At 35.5% G+C, this 26,266-nt stretch overlaps 1 protein-coding gene across 1 annotated transcript in view; it reads left to right on the top strand.

Moving 5' to 3' along the window:
• Positions 1-5,340: 5,340 nt before the first annotated feature.
• The window catches only part of PDXDC1 (pyridoxal dependent decarboxylase domain containing 1), a 63,774-nt gene continuing 42,848 nt past the window's right edge, over positions 5,341-26,266 (top strand). The window contains 1 exon segment of the mRNA XM_074280609.1: positions 5,341-5,496. Within this exon segment, the coding sequence (XP_074136710.1) occupies positions 5,356-5,496 (141 nt within the window). The 5' untranslated portion in view covers positions 5,341-5,355.

Below are 26,266 nucleotides of genomic sequence, written 5' to 3'. Positions count from 1 at the left end.
ATTATAATTGAGTCTTATTTTCAAAATTTAAAGAGGTACCTTAAAGACTCTCTTCTCTAATGCTATTGATTCAAACCCTTACCAATTGTACTCGTCCTACCATACAGTTGGCCAAACCATTAATGAATGACTAGGACCCTACTCTCCCATCACCAGTCACAGTGACTTCTGTCTTGTCACCAGACTCCAATGATTCTGGAAAAAAGAGTAAGGCTGATAATTTTGGGCAATTTACAAGCATGCCAAGATGTCACCCTCATGATTTCATTGGTCTGCTTTGGGAATGGACAACAATAACCCTAGTCCAATTAACATCAATTAGCTTTTAGAGAGGGATATGTACTTTAAAGATATTCAAAGAAACAAAAGTACAAACATTCCTTTTGCTTCTAAACTCCTAAGGGAAATATTATACTACTATGCAACTTTGTAGTAGTACAGTAGTATATCACCTATACTACTTTGGTCTTTGGAGTAAGTAGGCTGAGACTTAGCATAGTTTCTACATAATGTTGGTATTACTAAGTTTATATCTGGATGCAACATGAGCTTCAAATGATTCCTGCTTAATCTATTCCTAGCTTCCAGTGTGCTGGGCCCCAAATATCACTCCCAAATCTCAATTTTTGTCCAAAGGGGCAATCAGTGCTGGTCTAGCTGCAATACTGGGATATTAGATGCCAGATTTCAGGACGCCAAGCAATCTAGAGGATTACTGTTCTGGCCACTAAAAACTAAATTTAAATTAAATTTTTTATTTTAAAACTATTACATGAGCAGTTTGGAACTATGCTCAAAAAGTTGTCAAACTCTGCATACCCTTTGATCCAGCAGTGTTTCTACTGGGATTATATCCCAAAGAGATCTTAAAGAAGGGAAAGGGACCCACATGTCAAAAATGTTTGTGCAGCCCTCTTTGTAATGACAAGAAACTGGAAACTGAGTGGATGCCCATCAGTTGGAGAATGGCTGAATAAATTATGGTATATGAATGTTATGGAATATTATTGTTCTATAAGAAATGATCAGGAGGATGATTTCAGAAAGGCTCGGAGAGACCTATATGAACTGATGCTAAGTGAGATGAGCAGAACCAGATCATTATACACTTCAACAACAATACTGTATGATGATCAATTCTGACAGACGAGACTCTCTTTGACATAGAGATGATTCAAATCAGTTCTACTTGTGCAGTGATGAAGAGAACCATCTACACCCAGAGAGAAAACTATGGGAATAGAGTGGAACACAACATAGCATTCTCTCTCGTTTTTTGCTTGCATTTTTTTCTCAGTTTTTCTTCTTGATCTGATTTTTCTTGCACAACCAGTTAACTGTATAAATATGTATACACATATTGGATCCAACATGCATTTCAAATAACATGTATCGGACTACCTGCCAGATGTGGAGGGGATGGGGGGAAAAATGGGAAATTTTTCAGTAAAAGGTTATGTAAGGGTGAGTGTTGGAAAAATTACCCATGCATCTGTAAATAAAAAGCTTTAATTTAAAAAAAAAAAAACCTATAAAACTATTAAGGTACCACACAGAGGCACAGAGGTGCCACACCAATAACTGAGAATGACCAAAGCTTCCTAAGGCCTTTTGAAGACATTTTGAGTTCTGGTTTTGCAAACAACCTCAAAGGCTTCTCCTCATCTAGTGATTAGAAGATTGGAATCAGTTACCAAGTCTTTACAAGACTTTCATTACATCAAGCTCCTCCTCATGGAGAGAGTCAGTCACAGGCCCTCTGAACAGGGACTAGTGCCAGTTATATTAACTATATTTGGAGGGGAAGAAAAAGATCAGAGAAGAGCTAAAACTGCTGCTCTGGATGGATAACTAACAGAGAGAAAGCAGTTACTCAGTCTTTATGTTGCTTGTCTTCTTTGCCATGAAGCATAATCTTTGGACTGGAAAGGAGTGGTGTGTAACAAGTGATACACAAGGATATTGTAAGAGAACACTTACCTTAATTTCCCTTAATAAATTCAAATCACCTGGCTGAGGTAAACTATATTTTTAATATTTAAAAACTGGAAGTTGTGATTTCTGAGCCAATATTAATGATCTTTACAATATTTTAAAAATCACTGAGATCCTGTCAGATGTCGTCTACCATTTTAAGTATTGTACCAAGGAAGACTGATTAAACATATTTTCTTGGTCCCCATAGGGCAAAATTCAGAGCTGTGTGTGTGTGTGTGTGTGTGTGTGCGCATGTGCGCGCATAAAGGCAAATGCAAATTTAGGCTTATTAAAAAAAAAAAACAAAAAAAAAACTCTTTTATGATTAGTACTATCCAAAAATAGAATGAGTTGCCTCTGGAACAATGAACTCCTTCTCTATAGAGAGTGGAGATATTGTCAAAGGAATATTTTTCAGTTTGGAATAGATTAAGTGGTTAGTGATGCCCTTTCCAACTCAGAAGTTCTGTGAATTTCTGATTTTGTCCTTCATTATACCTATGTCTTAGACACTGGAAGATGAATTATGAGTTAACCCCCATATCAAATATCAGGATGGACTATTCTGTATCTGTGTGAAGTACAATATTTTCTAGTTTTTCACAATTTCATCCCTGATAGAAAAGCCCAATATTTTAATACTAATATTCTATGGCATATTGTTATGTCTAATGGAAAACCTTGATTTCAGAACCTTCAAGATATTAGTAATAATTCATATTTACATAGTGCTTTAAGGTTTGCAAAATGTATTACATATATTACAGCATTTGAACTTCATAACAGAAGTATGAGGAGAGATTTTACAAATAAAAAAATTTAGGCTGAAAGAAATTAAGCCCAGTGTTACATAGCTACTAAATGTTTTGTGGCAAAATCTGAACCGAGGTCTTCCTGAAGCTTTCTATTGCTAGTGATATGGAGGGAAATAGATGAATAATATGTAATAAAATCTTGTTGCCTAATGGAATAGTGGACATGTCAGTCATACAATTAGTATAGTCCCATTTCAGTCATACAATTAGTAAAGTCCAAGGGTTCCCTATGACCTTCAGGATGCAGCATATTATTGACCCAGTAAAGAACTGACATACCATCATTATAAAAACAAAAAGACTATTGCCATGTTGGCAAAACTACAAAATACTAGAAGAGCAAGAGCATGGGTGTGTTGGAGTAAATTTCAACAAGCTTCCAAATGCAATTATTAAATTTTTAGTCTGAGCAATAACACCTTGGAAATCTACAAATGCTACAAAATCAGTGCTTGATTCATTTGTCAATTATGTAGACTTAAGTGATGATGAAAGTATTAATGCAGATTAAAGTGTTTTTTTTTTTAAATTTTGGTTAATTTAAAAAATTCTTTGGTTGTTAAATACTTATCAGAATATCACTTTGGAGGGAAGACCCTTTTATATCGATTAGTTCCTTCATGGAATATTTAAGAATGCTTAAGAAGCATAGACAAGAATGACAAAAGGTAGATATTGTTAGTCTGTGATCTTCACAACTGAAAGAAATGTTCACATAGATGATTATCAAGCAACTTTTCAACTACCAAAGATGGTTAAACATTATTATAAAGGAAGAGAATCTACAGGGATCGGAGGGGAAAAAAATAGCTGCAAAGGTCTTTAAAGGTCATCTATTCCAACTCCCTTTTCCAGATATACCTGGGGAGGAGAGAAGTTAAATATGACTTGTCTTAGGCCACATAGATAGTAAATAGAAAAGGTGGGGTTTGAATCTCTTTTTGTACCCAATGTTCTTTGCATTGCACCATGCATGACCTAGAGCATCAGACTATTTTTAGTTCAAGGACTTCAACAATCATTAGTTATGTTATCCCAAGCCAAATGACTTTAATTTCTCTGCTCCTAAGTTGTCTCTTTTGTAAAATGAGTAAAATTCTTATGCTAATTTATCTCCAAAAACATTTGTGAAAAAAATGCTTAGTGGCAATCAAAGCTAAGTGGAATTCAGGTGTTCTAAAAGCTCCATTCAGCAATTAGTCATCTGACCATTCATTCCAGTGTTTCTCTACAACCTTCAGGATCCACAAGTCAAGTAGAATTTATCAAGCTTCTAGTATGTGTCAATCATTGTGCTAGACCTGGGAATATGAAGAAAACCCCTCCTCCACGTCCCTGCTCTCAGTCAAATTAAAGGGGAAGACTATGAACAAACAATCTTGAATAAAGAAAATATATGCAGAATATAAACTGGAGATATTAGAGGGAAGGCTTTTTTTTTTTTTGCAGAAGGGAAGGGATTTCAACAGTGAAATCAGGCCAACTCCCATAGACTTCTGAGAGAGCCATCTGTATTCAGAGGGAGAACTATGGGGACTGAATGTGGATCACAACTTAGTATTTCCACCATTTTTGTTTTGCTCACTTTTTTCCCCTCTCATTCCCCCCCCCTTTGATCTGATTTTTCTTGAGCAGCATGATAAATGTGGAAATATGCTTAACCTATATTAAATTACTTGCTGCCTAGTGGAGGAGGTAGAACGGAAGGGGGAAGAAAAATTTGGAACAAAAGGTTTTGCAAGGGTGAATGCTGATAACTACCTGCATATATTTAGAAAATAAAAAGCTATTATAAAAAAAAAAAAAGAAGAGAATTCCATACGTGGTCACGAGGCCTTTGGATAAGGTTGAACAATAACGAAGGAAGCCAGAGTTGTAGGCATAGGGTCAACCACTGAAAATACAAGGAGTAAGGAGACGTAATCTACTGCAGCCTGAGACCCTTTTCTGTCAACTAGATGGTGCTTCTCCTCCTTTCTCTCAAGACTATGTGGAAGGGTAGAATTTCTTTTCGTTTTTAATCTAATGCGGTTTATGAGAGGTCCCGCCACGAAGCAAAAGTGAAAGGGCCTAAGGGCTGAGCTCTAAATTCAAATCTGCACGTCTTCCCGGCTCCGCTCGCTTCCCCAATCACGGAGCAAGAGGTTAACCCCACGCAAGTGCCTGCCCTCGAGGGAGTGACCTGGTCCATTCTCTAGGAAAAGAGAAAATGAGGCCTTGGGAACCGAGACAAAAAGGATCGGCATCTGATTGTGGCAATATGCCGCTTAATTTTTATGACAAACCTTTTTTTTTCCCAAAGGAATGACGGTAATAAGTTCTAGAGTCGACCATAGTAGATTCTATTCGGACCCACGCCACCCTCTCTCCACCCTCCCCCGGCCCACGAATACAGGAGGCTGTCACGTTGACGTCACCGCGATGGAAAGCCGGATGGCTCCACCCACTTCTGCGTCGCGCAGGCCTGCCCCGCCCCCTTCTGGACAATCCTTCGCCTCCTCCCTCTCCCCTTCTCCTCCTCCTTTTCCCCTCCTTCCTCCTCCCTCCCCACCCCCCACCCCCCATGGCGGATTGGCTGGGACGTCAGCGCTGCCAGCGTGGAAACGGCAGCGGAGGCGCAGGAGGCGGAAGTGGGACACGGGACCGTCCGGCTGCCCTCCGAGCCCGGGGCTCGTCCCGAGTCATGGACATTTCTCTGGAGAAGGTTCGTGGGAAGCCAGAACTGAGGGGAGGGGAGACCCCGCTTCTAGCCTCCCGGGCGGCACTCGCTGATTATCCGGGCGCTGAGATGATCTTTCCTCGGGGGAGGCGGCTGCGGACCGGGGCTGGCGTCGGGGCCCGAGCCGGGCCGAGCGGGGGGCGGGGCTGTTCCCGAGGAGGGGGCTGCGGGCCGAATGGGCAGCGGGAGCGGGCTGCTCGGTGCTGCCTGGGGCTGCGCGGCTCGGTGGGATTGTGAGCCCACGCGTACGTCACGGGGGGCGGCGGCAGCGGGTAAGAACCCCGAGGGCTGTCCCCTGGGGCGGGGGGCGGCAAATTGACGCTTGTTTGGGGCTCGCCTCGCTGTCAGCACGTGACGGGTTGTTGCTGCAGAGCTGCAGGAAGCGAAGCCGAGATTTGTCAGTCTGAAGACATTGATTAAGCGCCTACTGTGTATGGACTGAGCACCTAGTAGGATAAGCTCTGTGGAGTGCACGAAAGGTCAAATACCGTCCCCGTCCTCCTGAAGCTCCCTGTCTACTGGGGGAACTACTTGCAAAGAAGCTGTATAGCTCGGGATAAATTGGAAATAATCAGTAGAGGGAAGGCACTAGAAGCAAGGGAGGGGCAGAAGAGACCTGTGGGGGTGGAGGGTTATGTGTTTCCCATCCACCCTCGTCTATTAAAAAGGAAGATGTTAGTGAGGGGCCTCTCTGGACCCGGAATCTTGAAGATAAGGTCTTATCAAGGGTCCCTGGCTGCTGACACCCAGAACTTCCCAGATTCCTTCTCCCTACCTTACCAAGAGCAGCTCAGAGACCCACGTGTCAAAAAAATAAAATAAATTACTTCAAATTTTCCTTCAATTTAAATGTCATCAAATGAAATGGAGGCCAGAATTGGGATCTTGGAAATGAGAATCAATTTTGGATTTATTTAAAATTGTACCTACCACCAGTTCTCTGTGCTTGCAATAAGTACCACCCAGTTGGACTGCGGTTACTAACCATCTTGTTTCCCTAGAAGTATCCACACTACTTTGCCGACTATTGCTACTCGTTTAATAATGACCAAACTTGTCTACCTGTGTGGTCTGGAGTCACGAGCTTTGTTCTAGTGACTTCCTTTAAACTTCGAAATGCAAAATTAGTTGACTTCCTTTTAAGTTCAGATACTGAATGTTATAATACTTCATTTCAAAGCTGTTTTCATTTGTGAATATTATAACATCGAAATTGTGGCTAAAGGGAAAATGTTCCGGCCGTTGTTTAATTGTATGGTACTTTCTTTCAGTTTTACTTCTTACAGTTTCTTTTGTTACCAGAGCATCACCAGTGATGAGAGAAAAACATTTGTAGGAAGCTGTTTGGTATGAAAGAGTTTTCTCTTCATTATTATGTTTTGCACAGGTCTTAAGGAAGAGATGACAAATAGTGGGAGGGCTTGTGTATAATTTCACTGAGACTTCTATAAGGAAGTGGAATGATTTACTTGCAAGTCCAGTATTTTTTTAGGCCGGATCTCTATAGGAAGTAACTCTCTCACTTGCCATTTTCAGTGTAGGACCCAACTTCAAATATTGCTTTCTCATCATCTGATTAATACTTAGATCAGTGTGGGTGCTTGATAGAAGTTAATTGGTCATAATGAGAGGTATTAAGCATTTTACTAGACCATGTTGCCTTTGAAAAGTTTCAGCATTCTTTAGAAATTCAAGTGTATGGGAATTTTCTGTATGAAGCCAGTTTGCAGTGAATTGTGGACATGACATCTTTGAACAGAATACTTAATTCTCTGTACTCAACCAAGTAAAAGAGAACCTTTTACCTAAAGTCAACTATTCCTCATGACAAAGTTTTGTCAAGAGAAGAATGGTGTTAAGGAAAAATTCTTAATCTCAGAATTAGTTTGAGTTCTAGCCATTTCTTATAGTATGTTGGACGAGTCACTTAACCTTTCAAAGCCTAATTTGCTTTATTCTCAAAATTTAAATCAGCTAATAGGCAATGCCTAAATGTAGATAGAGAGCTAGCTGTCAAGTCAGGAATATCTAGATTCAGTTCCTGCTTCTGTCATGTACTTATATGATTATGGTATAGATAAGTCACTTAAGCAGTCAGTGCTCCAGATAACTTTGTGAGACTTTAATTTTCTGGGGAGGTATCACCTGCATTAATAAGGAAATTTTTCTCAGTCATAAGTTGTTATATCCCTGTGAAGTTACACAGTCCAATCTCTATCCTCGTTTATATTATCCTGTTTATTAAGCAACAGCTTATTTCCAGACACTTTGCTAGGTGCTGGAAAGTCAAGACAAAATTCAATTATTCCCTGCTTTCTGGAGGTTTTGTTCTACTGAAGGGATACAACTTGTTCACAGACAAATAAGTAAAGGATATAAACAAAACAAATATAAAGTGATGTGGCCAGTTATCCTTTGAGGGCATCAGGAAAGGCCTTTTGAATATTATTGAAGAGAATGGGGGAGGGTTAGAAAGGGAAGGGTTATTAGAGCCTAGGCTTGTACCTGGAGACAGTTTGATCGGAATGTAGACTGTGTAAAAGTCATCTATAATTTGCCTGGAAGATCGAGTTAGAACCAGATCTTGAAGGGCTTTTCTATGCCAAACCTGAATTTCTTTTTTCTCTCTTGGCAATAGTGAGCCCCAGCGTTTCTTGAGAGGTGCCTGAAGTCCGGAGGACCTGAGTTCAAATCTGGTTTCAAACACTTAACATTTCCTAGTTGTGTGACCCTGAGCAAGTTACTTAACCCCCCAAATGTCTCAGCAAAAGAAGCCAAAAAAAAAAAAGAGAGAGAGAGAGGTGCTTGATTAGAACTAGCAATTGGCCTGTTGTATGGACATATTCTCTAAGTGTGCAGAAAGAAGATGTAAATGATTCTTGACTGCTTCTTGAAGTGCATATGTCAGCAGTGGTTGTATGAAAGATTTGAATTACTCTTTGCTTCCAACTTCCAAGTTCACTTGAGGTAGTAAAATAAATTGCAATAGAATCATAGGTTTAGATCATCCTTAATGACTGTTTTATCTGGTACTTAAACAGAACATCTAAGGTTATTTACCTCATTCATGAAATGGCTTAAAAAAAACTTATATGAACTCAGTTAATGTAATTGGGGGGGGGGAGAGCAAATATATCAACTTCTACAGGAAAACTTTTCTGATAATTTCTTCTCAAATTTATTTACTTGCTTACAGATTGTATGCTCCTTGAAGCCAGGAACTGTTTCCTGGATATCTTTGGGGATTGTTCTTAGTACTCAGTACTTAATATAGAACCTTGCTCTTAGTTCTCAAATTTAAGTAGTACTTGTTGAATTGAATTAATTGTAAAACTATGTATATATTTAATGCTAGTTGTAGAGAGCCGGAACTCTGGAGAAGTATACTTGAAACAAGGTATTAATAACTCAGTGGAATTGATGAGATAATGGTTCCCTAGTTCATATACATATTTAGTACTTAGTATGGTGATGTAATTAATGGTTCTCTAGTTCATATATACATAGTATATTGTAATGATGTAATTGTAATAGTAAGTGTTAATGTAATAATAAGAAGGACTGGAAAAGAGACATTCTATTTTTGACCAGCCTTGTGATGACTCTCATGCCTCCTGCACTAAAATCAAGACTGGGCTAGAATAAAGAATCTAAACTCTATTCTTGACCATTCTCGGGGTGTCTATCCTGCTGGACCAAGGCCTGTCCAAAGGATCTCCAGAAAGCTAGCCCGAACATTACAGTTAGTATAAATTTTCTTCAAGGATCATCTGTGGAAGAGGGTAGGGTGCCTTGTTCCTTATTGTGTTACATCAGTTTAATTCCATCCTTGAACAACTCTTAGATATTGTTTTGCTTTGCTGATTTAAAGAGACAGGCTTATTTTAATTGTTAATGTATTAAATGCTCATCGCCAAAAGAGTAATTTTGATTCTTCTTTTTAGCGGAATAATTATTACCAAGCTAATTTTCATTGTCTTTGGGGGCAGCATATAACATTTGAACTCATCCTTGTTTATACTACAAAATTTTTCCATTGCGCCTTCATTTAATATACTTTTTTCCTTCTTGTGCTACTACCCTATAAAAGGCAATAGCACTTGCTTGAGTGTAATGTCCCTGACCAAAACCTGCCAGTAGAAATTGCCTTTAAAATATCTTCTTGCTCTTTACTTAGAACCAAAAGAAAATCTCAAAACAGTTTTGAAATCAATCAAGATAGCTTGCTTGGCTATGTAAATGTTATCTAGATATAGATAGAGTGAGAAAGCTTCCTTTCCAAGGTTATGGATTATGTAATTTTCCTGCTTCTTTAAAGATTTTACACACCTTTTTCATGAAGGCAGTAAAAGAATATATAGTACTAAATTTAATATGGCAGTGTGGAAAACTGGTGGGCTGCAAATATCATCCAAAATTTTTAATACCAAGAGTTTATTGCCTTATCTTTATGATAAGGAAGAAAAGGCAAATTTCTGTATTGAATACTAATGATAACTTTGAATCATAGTATTTTGATTTTTTGTTGTTGTTGTTTTCTTTTTAGTTGAAAGGGGCTTTAAAGATCATCTAAATAATGGTTTAAAACTTTTGTTCTCAGTATCTTTATACTATTAAAAATTATTGAGGATCTGTCCAAAGAGTTTTTATGTGGAACATGTGTGTGTAGTATGAAAGAAAAAACTAACTTTGAATTTGTAGATCCTCTGAAAGAATTTCAGAGACCCCCAGAATTCTCTGGACCACATTTTGAAAACCACCAATCTAGACAATGTTACTTATTTTACAGGTATTCTAGAAAAATTGAATGACAACCCAAAGTCTTCTAAGTCATAGTAGATGTGTGTATGTGGAGAATTATTTGCCTCAGTTAATTACAAATCATCCCCAGAGTTCAGCTTTTTAGCAGATCATTATTTTGGGGGGACTGAGGTTTGGAGCCTGCTAATTATAAGGTATTATAGAGAATAAAATGATTCTTGGTCTTTTGAGTAATAGTTGTAGGAACAGTTAGGTTGGGAATTATGATACTAGGTAGTAGGTAATCTTTTTAGTACAGTACTTGGATCCATCCAAGAAAAAAAGGTTTAAAAACCCTTAGACTAGATTCAGATTTTTTATGATTGATAAGAGTACTGAAATGAGAATTTGAAAGAACTGACTGAGGATCAGATAATAAATATAATATGATATATAAATGAAGTAATTATAAATGTTAAAGTAGGCAGAGATATGTAGTTTAACAATGTGGTGGTCTCTAAAGTTTTTTGATTTATACACCCATTTGGTTAAAAAAAAAAATATATATATATATACAAATTTGAGCATAGATTCCAATATGTGTATTTAACTTATTTATAAATTATATGACTTGTAATTATAAATGTTATAAAACTTATACAAAAGAAGAAAAAGATAAAGGAAAATTTTAAGGTGTTAATGATTCAAAAACCTTTTTTGTTCTCACCAAAATATTAACAGTGATATTTTTAGTAAGAGCAGTGAGGTGTTTCATTATTTTTTTAAATCTTGGTTTAACTCTTTTGCTACTGTAATTTGAAAGTTTAGTTCTAAATTCAATTTATTTTGATACTTGGTCTAACAGCTATCACAGCTGAAAAAGATACCTCATAAAGACATGTAGATCCAAATGAGAGAAGTGTATTGTCCAGCTGTAGTTGATAAATCATGATAACTCATTTTTCCATCCCAGTTGATAATTATGCAAAAGATTTTGTTGAAATTCATCCATTAATTTTTCCTTCATTGTTTGTTTTTTACAAATTATTTAAAATATGCTGTATTTTAATTTTTTAATATATGGGTTCAGAAGAAATTAATTGGAGGATTTTTTTTGTAAATGATAATTTTTTTCCAATTACGTGTAAAGATAGTTTTCAACATTTTTTAAATAAGATAATGAGTTTCAGATTTTTTTTTCCTCTCCTACCCTTGTCCTTAAGATGCAAACTAATATAGATGATACGTGTGCAGTCACATAAACATATTTCCATATTAATCATGTTTTAAAAGAAGAAACAGAACAAAAGGGAAAAGCTACCAAAACAAAAAATAATATGCTTTGATCTGCATTCAGACTCCATAGTTCTTTCTCTGGATGTGCTTGGCATTTTCCATCATAAGTCTTTTGGGATTGTCTTAGATCATTGCATTGCTAAGAGGAGCTAAGTTTATCATAGTTGATCATTGCATGATATTGCTGTTATTGTGTTTAATGTTCTGCTTCTTTTCATTCAGCTTCAGTTAATGTGTCTTTCCAGTTTTTTCTGAAATCTACCTGCTCATTATAATTGACGAATTTTTAAACAAAAAAAATTCTGTTTTCAAATTCTTTATGTATGCATATATGAATATTTATAGGTGGCATACAAAATCTTTTCAGTATTAGCTTGAGAAGGTCAAGAACCCACCAAAAGGAGAGAGTGGTCAATAGTGTCAAATGATCCAAAGAGTTCAAGAAAGATGAGGATTGAGAAAAGGCTGGAAGTTTTGCCAGATTAACTGTTTAATACTTTCATTTGAGTGAAGAGTTAAGGATTACTTGAGAGACTAGAAGGATGATGGTGCTTTTAATGGAAATAAAGACATTTGGAAGATGTACTGTGGGCTGTGGAGGTGAGAATGGGAAGGTAATGTAATATCTATGATGCACTTCCTGACCCATTCTATGCTATTCACTCCTTTTCACAGGTGGGAAAAAGTAGAGTTTTACTGGCGACTATATGTGACCCTATCTTCTTAGTGGTAGCTTGATAATTATAACAGTGTATGGAGATGCAGCAGGGATAACAAAGATTAATTTCTAAGAGAGTCTGGTAGTAAAAGGTATTTGATGAGTGTTGATCCATAAGTGCTTGGTGTGGTTGTGTTAGAAACAAATCCGTGGATTAATTATGTATGGCATGATGGGTAGAATGTAACCCATCTTTTTTTTTTTTTTTTCCTCCCCTTGAGGCAATTGAAGTTAAGTGACTTGCCCAGGGTCACACAGTTGGGAAGTGTTAAGTGTCTGAGGCCAGATTTGAACTCAGGTCCTTCTGACTTGAGGGCTGGCACTCTATTCACTGCACCACCTAGTTGCTTTATAACCCATCTTCTTACTTTCCATTTAATTGACCTGTTATTATTGATTCTAAGCACACCCCCCCCCCCCTTGGAGAAACTACTGGCTTTATGGACAGCTGAAATTCCTGTATTCATATCCCTCTCTTGGTAGAACTGTTAGTTTAGTTATTCTGGAAAGTAAATTAGAACTCACTCAAAAAAGCAATTAAATGGAGCATACTCTTTGACCCAGCAATATAGTCGGTGTAATCCAAAAAGACCAAAGAAGTTGAAAAGGACTACTATGTATAAAAATAATAATTATTAAATAAATAAAAATAATAACAGTTTTGTGTGTGTGTGTAGCAAAGAATTGGAAACTGAGGAGATACTCATCAGTTGGGGAATAGGTGAGCAAATTGTGATATATAATTGTAATGGAATACTTTGTGTTGTAAGAAATGATGATAGGAATTGTTTACAAAAAAAAAAAAAACCAAAAACCAAAAATTTATGTGAACTGCAAAATGAAGTGAGCAGAACCAGAACAATTCATACAATAACAATATTACAAATAAAAAACTTTGAAAGACTAAGTAACTGACTAACAGAATAATTAATAACACACCAACCCCCCCATGATAAAACATGGTTTCTGCCTCCAGATGGAAAACTAATGGATTCAGAACATACCAAATCATTTTCCCGCCCTCCTTTTTTTCCTTCCTTTCTCTCCTACCATTCCTCCCTCCCTTTTCTTTCTTTACATCCTTTTCCCTCCAACCCTCCCTGCCTTTCTTCTTTTCTTCCTTTCTTCTTTTCATCTTCCTTCCTTCCTTTCAGTGGGAATTTGTTTTTGCAGCATATATTTGTAAATAGATTTTGTTTTTCTTACCTTGATGAATGGGTAAAGGAAAAGGGATGAGGGAGAGAATTTGAAACTGAAAATTAAGTTTAAAAAAAAAAAGACAAGATAAACTGTAAGATAATTTGTTTAAGGAACAAATTTGGCAAGGAAGCCAGTGTCACTGGATGGTAGAACACATGTAAGGGAGTAATGTATAGAAATACTGGAAAGATAGGAAGTAATCAGATTTTGAAGACTTTAAAAGTCAAATAAGAATTTATATTTCAACCTGGAAATAATAGCGAGTCACTGGAGTTTATTGAATATGAGGAGGTATGACATGGGCAGACTACCATTGTAAGAAAATCAATTTGACAGTTGAATGAAAAATGAATTGGAGTGGATAGAGACCAACCCAAAGAATTTCATTAGGCCAGGTTCTCTGAGTGGAGAGAAGGGGACATGAAATAAATTAGTTTTATCATGGAGGCACGTTGATTAGAGCATTGAGTCTGGAGTTAGGAGTTCAAATCCAGCCTCTAGGCACTTAGAAAGCTCTATAACTCTGGGCAAGTCACTTAACCTTTTTCTGCCTCAATTTCCTCATCTATAAAATAGGAACAATAATAGCACCCACTTCACAGGATTGTTGTATGGATAAAATGAAATATTTGTAAAATGTTTTGTAAACCTTAAAATTCATATTGATAAGCCAAATCCCAGACTTGGAAGTACATGTATAAGTCAAAGCTGATGTAATAAAGGAGTTAAAACACCTGTTGGTAACATTTTCCAATTTGATTTCTATTCTTTATAATTGCATTAATTAAGGGAATAATTGATATTTGAAAACATTATGATTTTTAAAGATGACATCTCATTTGCTATTTGTAGCATGGTCTTATTGAGAGCCTGGTATAAAATATTGATACTTTACATATTTTTTTAAATTAAAATTTTTTTAAAAATCTTGTTTTTACATTGTCTTCATTTCCTAATATATCCCAATAAAATTACAAACAAATTAAAGGACGGAGTTGCAAATGAAACCACAAATTGAGAGGCATTTTAAAATATTTTAATAAAAGAAAACTATAAAATAACAAAATAATAACAATGACACTTTCTTGTAGAGCTTTATTGCTTTATTTTAAAGTGGTAATTGTCAAATGTATAGGCAGGAATAGAGCAGGCTGAAGTGCCCTTGGAAAATTATACTTTTCCTTTTTCTTTTAATGACTCAAAAGTTGTCCTTGAAACAAAAGAACAATTTTTTAAACATTATTGTTCTTTTAGTGGTATCATATAATAACAACTACAGTCTTAAAATACTTCAGTCTCTGAAGAACTGAATTTAAAAATCTCCCCAAAGCAATGGAAAGGCATATGGTGGCTGTGAACTAGCGTCTATTCATTAGAAATAAAGAGTTACACAAGAGGAGCCAAATAAAGGATGTCTTTAGAGAAATGTATGAGTGAAAAAGATACTGTGCTGATCATGTAGCAAGAATGAGGAATATCAAATATACATTTCTTAATACTACATTGATATTCCCACAATATGAAGAGAATTAGAACTGTTACCCTTTTTCCTCCCTCCCTCTTCTCCAAATTAGTTTAAACGTCCTATATAGAAATTTGTTTTTTGTTTTTTTATTTACAAGATATATGCTTGAGTAATTTTTCTAGCATTGACAATTGCAAAACCTTTTGTTCCAATTTTTCCCCTCCTTCCCCCCACCTCTCCCCCAGATGACAGGTTGACCATTACATGTTAAATATGTTAAAGTGTACGTTAAATATGTATACATGTAAATATGTATACATGTCCATACAGTTATTTTGTTGCACAAGAAGAATCGGACTTTGAAATAGTGTACAATTAACCTGTGAAGGAAATAAAAAATGCAGGCAAACAAAAATAGAGGGATTGGGAATTCTATGTAGCTGGTTCAGTTCATTACTGCTCTGTTGGAACGGATTTGGTTCATCTCATTGTTGAAGAGGGGCACATCCATCAGAATTGATCATCATAAAGTATTGTTGTCGAAGTATATAATGATATCCTGGTCCTGCTCATTTCACTTAGCGTCGGTTCATGTAAATCTCTCCAGACCTTTCTGAAATCATCCTGCTGGTCATTTCTTATAGAACAATAACATAACATTCCTATACCACAATTTACTCAGCCATTCTCCAGTTGAGGGGCATCCACTCAAGTTTCCATTTTCTGGCCACTACAAAGAGGACTACAACAATCTTTGCACATTGTATAGAGATTTGTGAGTGAGACTTGTGCATGATGAACAGTCAGTCATGGATGGTATGTTCTTAAAGGGAATGTCTAGATTAATGAAATAACATCTCTTGAAACACAGGGATCAATTCTGACATTTGCTATTGGAGCTGTTATAAGTAAAGCAGCACTGAATACTTTTATATAAATTTCCCCCCCTTTTATTATTTTTATGATTAGAGTTTTAGTCCTGGGATAACTAAACAAAAGCCTTTTTAACTATTGTGTATATTGTATGGATCTGTAATAAAATACAGAACTTCTAAGCATTCCTGATTAAAAAAATCAGAGCTGCATAGAAACTCTGAAGTTTAAAGACAGGGCTGAAGAGAAACAAAAATAAACAATGTTAAGGGATCAAACAAGAATGAACTGCTTACATTCAAATATGGGAAGCTATTTAGGTCCCGTCTGAACCCTGTTATCTTCAGGGGTCGTAGAGGAAGTCTAATTAGAAGAGGTGTGGGAGTGGCTCAGTTCTGTCTTTATCTTAGAAAAAATGGAAAGACAAGGGATGAGGAATACAATGTTGGGTAGGGGTGGAAGGAAGGAAGGATAGAAAAAATTATCTCAATAAGAATGTACAAGTAAACATCTGTAAAAAATAAAGAGGAAGAGATGGTGGGAGAAGCTGACACTTGAATCTGAATTGATGAAAGGATGAAAGAATACACACATATACATGTAGAATTGAGCATAGAATTATAATTAACCTGGCCAATCCCTCTCCCACCATAGGAACAAAAGAAAAAAACCTGTTACAAATATGTACAGTCGAGTAAAAAAATTTCACATTGACCATGTCCAAAAACTATTTTATTTTATTTTCCACTCCAGGTCTTCTTCATCAGAAGGTGGGTAGTATGTGTGTAATATTTCGTTCTCTCCTTCCCCCCACTTTCCCCAATAAAAAGAAAGTTTGGTGAGAGGTTCATTTAAGCAAAGGCATGCCCCTAGTGTTTAAGAAAAATAAAGATAAAAAGAAAACTTCAATTACTTTATAGTGCCAAAGTTAATGGGATGACTGTAATTGGATTTTAACATCACAATTCCAGATAATCTTAAAGAAGAAGTGAAAAGGATACTCAAGCAAAACTGATAAATAGGGGGAAGACAGTTGGACTAGATTAAGTGTATAGAGAGACGGTCCATGCTGGAAGTGACAGATGTGAAATCATCAAAGGACTAGGTCTCTAATATTTGAAGAAGCAGGTGATAGAACATATATTAGTATTAACTGGTATACCCACTTTCCTATCTGTGTAAAATTGTGAAAATAATCCACACAAATATTGAGAGCATCTTTGATAATAGAATTGAAAAGATAGATGTTCACAAACTATTTCACAGTAGACTACATCTTGATCATCACATAGTTGACAGAAAAATGCAGAAAATAAAAGTATTTCTTAACTCTAAAAAAGCATTTGAGTTGTAGACAAAAATGAAAATCTTAAATTCTCACTTTTTAACATGGTATTGGTTGTGCATGTTTCAAAATCATGTAGGTTTCTTGAAAGATAATCTTTTCCAGTCCTCTGATAATTAATATTAATGGAGTAATAAAATAAGGAGAATTATATGCTTGCTTAAGATGTTTGACATTGTCATGAAAGAGATCCTACATAGTCTTAAGTTGACAGGGGATTCCCTATAGTGGTATGGTCTTCCAGATGCTCCAATTTTCAGATATCATCATGCTGATTATGACCCTTAACAATGTAAGTTATCCTAAAATGAGGATCCTCTCCTCTTCCTCTCTTGATTACTCTAGTGTTTGACCTAACTCTCCATGCAGAAAAACAAAGTGGAGGAGTAATGATGACCAGAGAACTTCAAAGAGCTCTCTTCTCCTCCTCCCCCCAACTAGTTGGATTCACCTGCTATGACAAACTTTTGGGTTTTTTTTTTTTGTATTTGTTTTATTTATTTTATAGGCACAGTTATTTGTTGATGTACTGATAAGGGATCTATGACTTGCAAATGGAAATTTGATTCTATAAGCTCATGAGTAGAGGTTTTAAAAATAGTTTTCTTTTAATGTTGTCTTATCCCAGGAACTCATAAAACACAAGTATGACAAACTTTTGAGAGGACATGGATGAAAGGCACACAAGATGGAATGAGCTTACAAGGGTTCAATTTGCTTCATTAGAGTTAATACACACACTGTGATTGCAGCTTTTTTTGTTACTCCTGACTCCAGTATCCTGCCACCTTGTTAACCCATGCAGCTCCTTTGGAATATTTACACATTGGAGTATTTCTTAATAATACTACATTGTAATATTATTTTCTTTTTAAGGCTTGTAATGATATTAGTTGGTATTTATATGGCGCTTTAAAATACGTTGTCTTTTATTTGTCTTCACCATACCCTTTGGTGGTCATTATTGTACTTTTGGAATTATCACATTTTAATTTTATTTTGGGGTGAAGCAATAGGGGTGTTAAGTGTTTTGCCTAAGGTCACACAGCTAGTGAGTATTAAATGTCTGGATTTGAACTCAGGTTTTGACTCCAAGGCTGGTGTTCTATCTATAAAGCTATCTAGCCGCCTCTTTCACATTTTAAGGGAAGGAAAAATTTTATTTCCAAACTTAGATTCATTTTATTATTATTGTTTTTTGCCACGAGGCAGTTGCAGTTAAGTGACTTGCCTAGGATCACACAGCCAGGAAGCGTTAAGTGTCTGAGGCCAGATTTGAATTCAGGTCCTCCAGACTTCAGGGCTGGTGTTCTATTCACTGCACCATCTAGTTGCCCTGGTAGGTTAATTTTATTATGAACAGGTCTTTTTCATGGGAACAAATATGCCAGAAGAGAACAGAACATGGAGAGTATTATGATTAAAGCAGAAATTAATACAATGGAAAGCAAGGGAATCAGGAATTGCAGACTTGTAGCTGAAAGGGACCTTAAGAATCATCCTAGTCCTGCCCTCTCTGGGAGCCATGATTTTTATTTTTATTATTATTTTTTTTAATCTTTTTCTTTACATTTTTCAGCATTGACAATTACAAAACCTTTTCTTCCAATTTTTCCCCTTCTTACCCCCACTCTCTCCCCCAGATGGCAGGTTGACCAATACATGTTAAATATGTTAAAGTATACGTTAAATACAATGTATGTATACATGTCCATACAGTTATTTTGCTGTACAAAAAGAATCGGACTTTGAAGTAGTGTACAATTAACCTGTGAAGGAAATAAAAAATGCAGGCAAACAAAAATAGAGGGATTGGGAATTCTATGTAGTGGTTCATAGTCATCTCCCAGAGTTCTTTCTCTGGGTGTAGCTGATTCAGTTCATTACTGCTCTATTGGAACTGATTTGGCTCATCTCATTGTTGGAAATGGCCATGTCCATCAGACTTGATCTTCACATAGTATCATTGTTGAAGTATATAACGATATCCTGGTCCTGCTCATTTCACTCAGCATCAGTTCATGTAAGTCTCTCCAGGCCTTTCTGAAATCATCCTGTTGGTCATTTCTTACAGAACAATAATATTCCATAACATTCATATACCACAATTTATTCAGCCATTCTCCAATTGATGGGCATCCACTCAGTTTCTGGCCACTACAAAGAGGGCTGCTACAAACATTTTGGCCCTTTCCCTTCTTTAAGATCTCTTTGGGATATAAGCCCAGTAGTAATACTGCCGGATCAAAGGTATGTACAGTTTGATAACTTTTTGAGCATAGTTCCAAATCGTTCTCCATTAGAAGCCATGATTTTTAAAAGAACATTAATTAGCTAGAAAATATCCAGAGAAGGGCAACCAGAATGATAGAAGACCTTGAGTCTGTGTTATGTGAAGGATTATTTCAAAGTACTGAGCCTATTTATCTTGAAGAAGGGAAGAATGAGGTAGAATATTGTAGAGGCAAAGCATATGAAGGATTGTCATGTAGAAGCAGGGATTAAATCTCTTCTGATTGAGCCTATAAGACAGAACCAAGAACAATGTATAAAAGATACAAATTGAACATACAAAAATCTTTGCATCATAACTGACTCTCTGCTAAGCATCTAATAGCCAAACTATATTTTAAATTAAAATATATGTGAAGGACCACTCTCCACTGAATAAATTTGCAAAGAATATGATTAGGATTATTTAAGTTACTAATAAGAGAATTTTTTAAAAAACCAACTAAAATTTCATCACACACCCAGAAAACTGAAAAAGATGACAAAAGTAAAAGTGGTCAATTTTTTAGGCATTGAAAAAACAGGTATGCTAATATAGTATTGGTAGAATTTCAAATTGGCCCATCTATTTTGGAAAATATTTTGAACATATTTTAAGTGACAATTATTTGTGTCCTTTGACCCAGAGATCTTAGGGCTAAGCATATACTAGGTCATATAAATAGGTCAAAGATAGACCCATATACACCAGAATATTTATAGCAGCATCTATTATGATATCAAAAACTGAAAACAGTAGATGTCCTTTAATTGGAGAAGAGTTAAACAAATTATTGTATACATGAATATAATGCAGACATGATGTATACAAAGAATGGGAAGATTTTTTAAAAGATTTTTATAAAAAGTGAAAGAATCAGAAAAACGACATGTACAATGACAGTAACAATGTAAACATGATAAAAATAACAAAAATGATTTATTTTATTTGTTTATTTTAACACATTGCTTTATGACTCGAGAGAGAAAAATTGGGGCAAAATGGAAAAAATCATGGGAGAGAGAAGAAAAACAAAAAAGTAGTGAACATAGCATTCAGTCTCCTTGGTTCTTTTTCTGGATGCAAATGGCATTTTCTTTCCAAAGTCCGCTGGGATTGCTTTGAATCACTGAACCATTGAGAAGAACCAAGTCCTTCATAGATAATCATTGCACATTCTTGTGTACAATATATTCCTGGTTCTGCTTGTTTCACTCAGCATCGGTTCATATAAATCTTTCCAGGTCTTTCTAAAATCTGCTTGTTCATCATTATAAAAATGAATTATTTAATTAGAATAGCCCCAGAGAAAAGTTGAGAAATCCATTTTCTTTCCTTTACTGCAGGGGTGGTAGACTCTGGTATAGAATATTGCATATACTATCCAACATAATTGATTTATTGGTCTTGCTAAATGTTTTCTTGAGGCAGCTAGGTGCTGCAGTAGATAGAGCACCAGCTCTGAAGTCAGGAGAGACCTGAGTTCAAATTTGGCCTCAGACACTTAATACTTCCTAGCTGTGTAATCCTGAACAAGTCACTTAACCCCTATTGCCTCAGGGGAAAAAAATCTTTTGCTTTTTATATCTTTGTTCAAAGAGATTACTTACTAGGTAAAAGAGAAGAGAGATATTAAGAACTGTATATAATATTAAAAAAAAATTCATTTTTGAAAATTAAAGAGTTCAAACTATAAACTATCCCATTTTTGTTTGTGAAATTCTTTAAGAATATTGCACATTGCCTAGATTATGACATTAAATTGAATGGGTAGTCTTTGAACTGGGGCTGCAGATAGTTGGTAAACTGGACCTAGAGTTGGATGGTGTGAGATTGGGTTGGATTATCTAATGCCCCTCAGTGCTGCAGAAGTCATCTTTCTAACATTTGTATTCCTTTGGTGATAACGTGATTATGCACTTCATGGGAACACTATGATCTCAAAAGAATGGAGATGATAAGATGTATCCTAATTTAAAAAAGAAAAAAAAAAAAAAAGAAGAAAGTGGGCTTGTGAAGTTGAGTTTGGCTACTGACAAAATTCCAGAGCAGGTTATTAAGGAAATGTTTTGACTAGAAAGTCATATGAGACTACTCAGTTTTATTTTTTAAAAGCATTACTATACTGGTGGGTCAGGGAAATACTATATACCTATTTTTCTGCGTGGGCAAAGCATTTGACAAAAATCTTTCTTACTCTTTTTGCATAAGCAAAATGAGATGATGCAGGTTAGATACTAGTATAATTAGGTGGATTGGATATTGTTGAATGATTGAACCCTAAGAATTGTCATTGTGAATCATCATCAGGGAGAGAAGGTCTCAGATGGTATTTTTTATTATTTAGTATTTTTTCCCTAGTGACATACTTGATGTGCTAGATGATGTTCTTGTCAGATTTTCAGATAACAAAAATATATCAGCATGGAAGATCTAATAAGAGAAAATTTAATGAGAATAAATGTAAAATTTTCCACTTGCATTAAATCAACTTTTCCATTAAAGGATGAGGGAAGATGTGTTTAGGCAATAAGTCCTAGTAAAAAATTTGAGGGTTTTAGTGCACTGCAAGCTTAATGCATGTCAATAATAGAACACATAAATAAGCACAAAAAGCTGATATGATCTTAAACTTCATTAAGTCCAGAAAGAAGAAAGTGGTGGTTCCACTGTTCTCTTCCCTACCTTTTGAGGATTGTGCTTAATTCTTGATGCCACATTTTAAGAATAACATTGGCAAAGTGGCATGAATCCAGAAAAGGGTGACCAGGATGGTGAGAAGGTGAAAGAAGTAATAATATTCAGCCAAGAAAAGAATTAGGGGAGGTGTGATAGATGGACAGTAGGTATCATCAAAGTATTTGAAAGGTCCTCATTTGGAAGAAGAATTTTGTTTAGCTTCTCTGCAGAGAGCAAAACTAAGAAATGGCTAAAAGATTTTAGCTCAGTGTAAGAAAAACTGTCTGAAAATTATAGCTATACAAAAGTGAAATAGGTTGTTTTGAGAAGTAGCAGGGTTAAGAAGTCTTTAGGCAGAAGGTGAATGATCATTTGTGAGGAATGTTGACTTTATTTTTGTTCAGGTACATGATAGAACATAAATTTTCTTTTTTTTTATTTATTTAGAATTTTTTTTCACAGTATGCATGAGTAATTTTTTTTATAATATTATCCCTTGTATTCATTTTTCCAAATTATCCCCCCCTCCATTCCCTCCCCCGATGACAGACAATCCCATACATTTTACATGTGTTACAATATAACCTAGATACAATATATGTGTGTAAATACCATTTTCTTGTTGCACATTAAGTATTAGATTCCGAAGATATAAGTAACCTGGGTAGATAGACAGTAGTGCTAACAATTTACATTCACTTCCCAGTGTTCCTTCTCTGGGTGTAGTTATTTCTGTCCATCATTGATCAACTGGAAGTGAGTTGGATCTAGAACATAAATTTTCAAGGTTCTTCCAAAAGCTTCTGTGATTGTGAAAATAGGATATATCTTATTAACAACAGCAACTTGTATGTAGAAAATGGCATGAGACCTTATCAAGAACTGATATGTACAGAAAAAGAGGTAGGCTGGTCATGTAACAATAATGAAGCATAACAGATGAACATATCACATATTGCACTGGTTTTCACAGATATTAAAATTGTCAGAGGAAGGAATTAAATGTATTAGATATTGCACAAGGGAGAAAGTATGGAGAAATAGCAATTTGCATTAATGAAAGGAGTACCCAGATCAATAATATCACAGATCAATCAGATGAATTTAGAGTTTTATTCAAACTCAGGTGGTGCTTGATGCCTTGTTTCATTTTTCCAATGACTTAGTATAATGAACCTCTTGTATTTTACTTTATATTATAGCATGGTACATTCCTTCTTCTGACTGAGTACATACATGTCCCTCTTCTCCTTATTACTTTCCCAAAGCATTAGTCTTGCTCTTAGATAACTTTTTTCTCTTGCTGATTATGATCCTGTAATATTATATTATCCTCTACCCTAGAATCCCATGCTCCCTTGTTGCATTGTTGCTGTCATCTTCCCACCATTTGCTCCCATCACTAATACTCATATGCTACTGAACAGAACTATATATAGGATTGGGTCCTCATTGCATCAAAGCAAGTCCCATCTACTATTTTTCTATAATTCCTATGGGGCAAGCACTCACAAGGACACTCTGAAGGTCTCTCTTAAGAACTTTAGAATCAATTGTATAACATGGGAGATACACAGCATGACCTGCCTTCATCAGAGATTTTATACTCTGAGCAAAGCATAATTGAAATAGCCCAGAAGAAATGTGAGATGCACAAAGTTAAAGAATCCACCCCAAAATATTCATATGGACTATTTGTATTCAATCTGTGGCAGAGCATTCTGAGCTCATATTGGTCTGACCAACCAGTTGAACACACTAAAACTCTACTCTAACAGAGTGATTTTGTTTTGGGCTTTTTCGAGAACAAAGGACACCCCAACCAAAAATTAAACTGGAAATACAAAAATTAAAAGGAGAAATCAATATTATTGAAAGTAAAAAAACTATTGAACTAATAAACCCAAGAGTTGGTTTTATGAAAAAGCTAATAAAATAGATAAATCTTTGGTAAATCTGATCAGAAAAAAGAAAGAGGAAAATCAAATTGTTAGTCTTACAAATGAAAAGGGGGATCTTTCCACCAATGAAGAGGAAATTAGAAAATTAATAAGGAGTTACTTTGTGCAACTTTATGCCAATAAATTTGATAACTTAAGTGAAATGGATGACTTCCTCCAAAAATATAGGCTTCCTAGATTAACAGAGGAAGAGATAAATTGCTTAAATAGTCCCATTTCAGAAAAAGAAATAGAACAAGCTATTAATCAACTCCCCAGGAAAAAATCCCCAGGACCAGATGGATTTACATGTGAATTCTACCAAACATTTAAAGAACAATTAGCCCCAATGCTATATAAACTATTTGAAAAAATAGGGGATGAAGGAGTCCTACCAAACTCCTTTTATGACACAGACATGGTACTGATCCCTAAACCAGGTCGATCGAAAACTGAGAAAGAAAACTATAGACCAATTTCCTTAATGAATATTGATGCCAAAATCTTAAATAAGATATTAGCAAAAAGACTTCAGAAAATCATCCCCAGGATAATACACTATGATCAAGTAGGATTTATACCAGGAATGCAGGGCTGGTTTAATACTAGGAAAACTATTAGTATAATTGACCATATTAATAATCAAATTAATAAAAACCATATGATCAGATAGATGCAGAAAAAGCATTTGACAAAATCCAACATCCATTCCTACTAAAAACTCTTGAGAGTATAGGAATAAGTGGACTATTCCTTAGAATAATCAGGAGCATATATTTATGACCGTCAGTAAGCATAATATGCAATAGAAATAAACTGCAACCTTTCCCAGTAAGATCAGGAGTGAAACAAGGCTGCCCACTATCACCATTACTATTCAATATAGTACTAGAAACGCTAGCCTCGGCAATAAGAGCCAAGAAAGAGATTCAAGGAATTAGAGTAGGAAATGAGGAAATCAAACTTTCACTCTTTCCAGATGACATGATGGTATACTTAGAGAACCCCAAAGACTCTGCTAAAAAGCTATTAGAAATAATTCAGAATTTTAGCAAAGTGGCAGGATACAAAATAAATCCACATAAATCCTCAGCATTTTTATATATCACCAACAAAATGCAACAGCAAGAGATACAAAGAGAAATTCCATTCCAAACAAATGTTGAGAGTATAAAATATTTGGGAATCCATCTACCAAAGAATAGTCAAGAATTATATGAGAAAAATTACAAAACACTTGCCACAAAAATAAAGTCAGATTTAAATAATTGGAAAGACATTCAGTGCTCTTGGATAGGCCGAGCGAATATAATAAAGATGACAATACTCCCCAAACTAATCTATTTATTTAGTGCTATACCAATCAGACTCCCAAGAAACTATTTCAATGACCTAGAAAAAATAACAACAAAATTCATATGGAAGAATAAAAGGTCGAGAATTGCAAGGGAACTAATGAAAAAAAAGTCAGAAGAAGGTGGTCTAAGTGTACCTGATCTAAAGCTATATTATATAGCAGCAGTCACCAAAACCATTTGGTATTGGCTAAGAAATAGACCGGTAGATCAGTGGAACAGATTAGATACAAAGGACAAAAAAGGGTACATCTATAGCAATCTAATCTTTGACAAACCCAAAGATACCAACATTAGGGATAAAAATTCATTATTTGGAAAAAACTGTTGGGAAAACTGGAAATTAGTATGGCAGAAATTAGATATGGATTCACACTTAACACCATATACCAAGATAAGATCAAAATGGGTCCATGATTTAGGCATAAATAATGAGATAATAAATAGATTAGAGGAACAGAAAATAGTCTACCTCTCAGACCTGTGCAGGAGGAAGGAATTTATGACCAGAGGAGAACTAGAGATCATTATTGATCACAAAATAGAAGATTTTGATTACATCAAACTAAAAAGTTTCTGTACAAACAATACTAATGCAAACAAGATTAGAAGGGAAGTAACAAATTGGGAAAATATTTTTACAGTTAAAGGTTCTGACAAAGGTCTCATTTCCAAAATATATAGAGAACTGACCCTAATTTATAAGAAATCAAACCATTCTCCAATTGATAAATGGTCAAAGGATATGAACAGACAATTCTCAGATGATGAAATTGAAACTATATCCACTCATATAAAAGTGTTCCAAATCACTACTGATTAGAGAAATGCAAATTAAGACAACTCTGAGATACCACTATACACCTGTCAGA

This window comes from Sminthopsis crassicaudata, chromosome 1 (genome assembly GCF_048593235.1).
Source record: "Sminthopsis crassicaudata isolate SCR6 chromosome 1, ASM4859323v1, whole genome shotgun sequence".
NCBI lineage: Eukaryota > Metazoa > Chordata > Mammalia > Dasyuromorphia > Dasyuridae > Sminthopsis > Sminthopsis crassicaudata.
This window is presented reverse-complemented; position numbering and strand designations above follow the sequence as displayed.